Consider the following 2701-nt stretch of genomic DNA (forward strand, 5'->3'; position numbering starts at 1 on the left):
CTAAGCTTCATCTAAACGATGCTAGACACAACATGTTTTGTGTTACAGCTTAAGGAGGATGCAGCCAGTGGAGTGAAAAATAAAACAAAAATCTCTGTGTGAGCATTCAACTGAAAAGAGGAAGGCTAGAGAAAGTAAATTGCTGTTTTACCAGGCACAGATAACACTTGTTATGGGAACAACACATCTATCAGCTGAGCAGCTCTGGCTCATTAATCAAGTGCTTAATTAAGGATTGCACATTCTTGTGTTAAGTAAGTGTCACTGCTTACAGTGTCACTGCTCAGAAAACATGCAACTTGAAGCCATGCTTTTGTGTGCCTGAAATATTTAATTACACTGAATAGCCAATGTTCATTTACTATTGCATCTTGGGATGCTTTTTCTTTTTTGACTAATAACATGTGATCTGCCTCAAAGACAAGCTTACCAGTGTGCAGCTAGAAGTTAAAAACTCTAAAACAAACCTCGACCCCAGCTGCAGCCAGCAACCAACGAATTGATTCCATCTTGCCTCTTCCATCAAAGTAGTAAAGTTTTGGTTTTGTGGACATGACTTCAAACTTTCTGTTACCTAAAAGAGTTATAAGAGATAGTAAGTTAATAATTATACAGAAATCTGATGGCAGCTGGAATAATGGTTCACTGGTCACACACAACAAAAATTTAAGTTAATTTTTGACGAAATATTTTAGCAAAGTTTCAGTCTAAACTGATTTGATTTTCTTGCTGCACAGTCAAGTCAAATTATTTCACAGACTTTTCATCCCCGTGAAATTCAGGAAAAGTAAGCATCAAGTTGCTAAGTAGGAGATAACAGAAAAAAAAAATTTAAATCACCATGAAGAAAAACCTTAAAACATTTAGAAAATACAAGTTTTAGCAGTGAAGTTACACAGACACCACTAAAAGCCAAGTCTTGATCAAGGAAAAGAGGCAGGAAACCAAGTTTCCAAAACTGGCAGACCTTGTATCAAGGAATGCCAAAAGCATCTAAACATTAATTCTACTCGTTTGGGTGAAACATGGGAATGTACTTTTAAGCCTCTCACTTTTTTTTCCAGCTGTGGTGATCCAGCAATCAGTAGAAATTCCAAAAATATCACAATATGAGGATCAGTAGAAACTTCAGAAGAATGGCCTGTTTCTTCTGTAATAATACAGATTAAAATAAAGAGTTTCAGAGTGTTGCAGTACTTATCCCTCTACAGGCTGCATTTCTTTCTATTAATAAACCCTGTTGCTATGCAAAACTTTATGGACTTTTCAGATGATCCAATGCTGCTTTGCAAGCAGCATTTTAGTTCTTTAATGACTTCATAAATGAGGCTATTAATTGTTGTTTTTTGAATAGACTACTGTTTAGGCCTCAGCAGGAGCTGGATTCTGCTGTAGAGCCATAAGCCAAAAGAGCAATCAAATTTAATCACACTGGCATTTCACATGCAGAACTCCCTTATAGCAAGTCCTTGCTGCAACTGAGATCTGTTTTCCCTCTGTAAGGTGATTTATTGTCACTTCAATCCACAGTTCAAGTAATTCTGGAAAAGAGGCTCTTGGCATGCAAACAATAACCTTCAGTTTCCAATGTTCCAAGAGCTCCTTCATAAGCAGAGGGAAAAAAGACCTTGAGCATGCACGAAGTGATCTGCTTGTTAGCCAACAGGCATGAAAAGAGAGCACAAAATATGAGAGTGCATCAGGCCATGGGAATTCCAGCGAGCCTGGCTATTCCACCCCCGCCTGCTCAGGAGCCTCTGATTCCTCTTAGCTGACAGGCAACTAAAACACTGACAAGTACTATCTCTATCACTGATAAATATAGCAGTGAATTAGAAAAGTATCACTGTGAGCTACACAAAAGAACAGAATTAAACAGGAGCTACCTGTAATACAGCTACATTCACAGAGAAAGAAGAAAAAAACCAAAGGTGATTTTTAACTTGTAGTTTAAAAAACTAAAGAAACAGAAGAGTCACTCTTCCTCAGTGCACTTCTGGAGACCTGCTCTTAGCAGGCCAGTGAACAGGTCACAGGACATAAGCAGGTCACTGATGCCCAACACACCTCAAAGTAAAGGCATGGGGGGTGCTTCTTTTATAATACTTTATAAATAATATCTTCTTAAATGCCAGGGGATCAACAAACTTTGAAATGAGCTGTAGCATTCTAGGTTCCTAAGACTGAGCGTGCTATACCATACTGGAAGAGAAAGTCCAACTTGTGAACTAAAATCTGACAGAAAGAGCACCCTGGTGATGGGCAAAGAGCTTCTCCCTTCTCTGCCCTTCATCAGAAAGAAGTAAAGTGGCAATTTGCAGCCAGGAGCCACAATTACTGGTAGGTTGCTGTCCATTCCCCTCAGCCTGACACCTCAACAGGAAAATGGACTTTGTGAAAAATTTGTTCCCTTACTGTAATTGATGAAGGCCATCTGGGCGAACGCGGGAATGAGGGAACATGAATATCAGTGCAAGAAGCAATCGCCCCCACGCAAGGAGAACGCGGACCAGAAGGACATCGGTCAAGAGGGCCAGGGGAGCAGCTGTGCTTGGCACGTCCCGCACATCCAGGGCTCTGGGGCCCGATCTTCCCTGCCTGCATTCAGCAGCCCAACAGAGCGTCCACTCTGCACCCGCAACACCAGCCCGGGGCGCGTCCCCTGCTCAGCCTGTGACAGGCAGCAGCCCCCGGGCCCCCC

General features: G+C 41.5%; 1 protein-coding gene across 1 annotated transcript in view; it reads right to left on the reverse strand.

Annotated features, from left to right (window-relative positions):
- LOC102034968 (glutathione S-transferase 3) overlaps nt 1–2689 on the reverse strand; it is an 8694-nt gene extending 6005 nt beyond the window's left edge. Inside the window, exons 1-3 of the mRNA XM_005427902.2 lie at nt 2416–2689; nt 1053–1150; nt 468–574 (exon numbers count right to left, since the gene is read on the reverse strand). Coding sequence (XP_005427959.1) covers nt 468–554 — 87 coding nt within the window. The 5' untranslated portion in view covers nt 555–574; nt 1053–1150; nt 2416–2689. The remainder of the gene's footprint in view (nt 1–467; nt 575–1052; nt 1151–2415) is intronic.
- Between the last annotated feature and the right edge of the window lie 12 nt (nt 2690–2701).

This window comes from Geospiza fortis, unplaced genomic scaffold (assembly GCF_000277835.1).
Source record: "Geospiza fortis unplaced genomic scaffold, GeoFor_1.0 scaffold603, whole genome shotgun sequence".
In the NCBI taxonomy this organism is placed as follows: Eukaryota; Metazoa; Chordata; class Aves; order Passeriformes; family Thraupidae; genus Geospiza; species Geospiza fortis.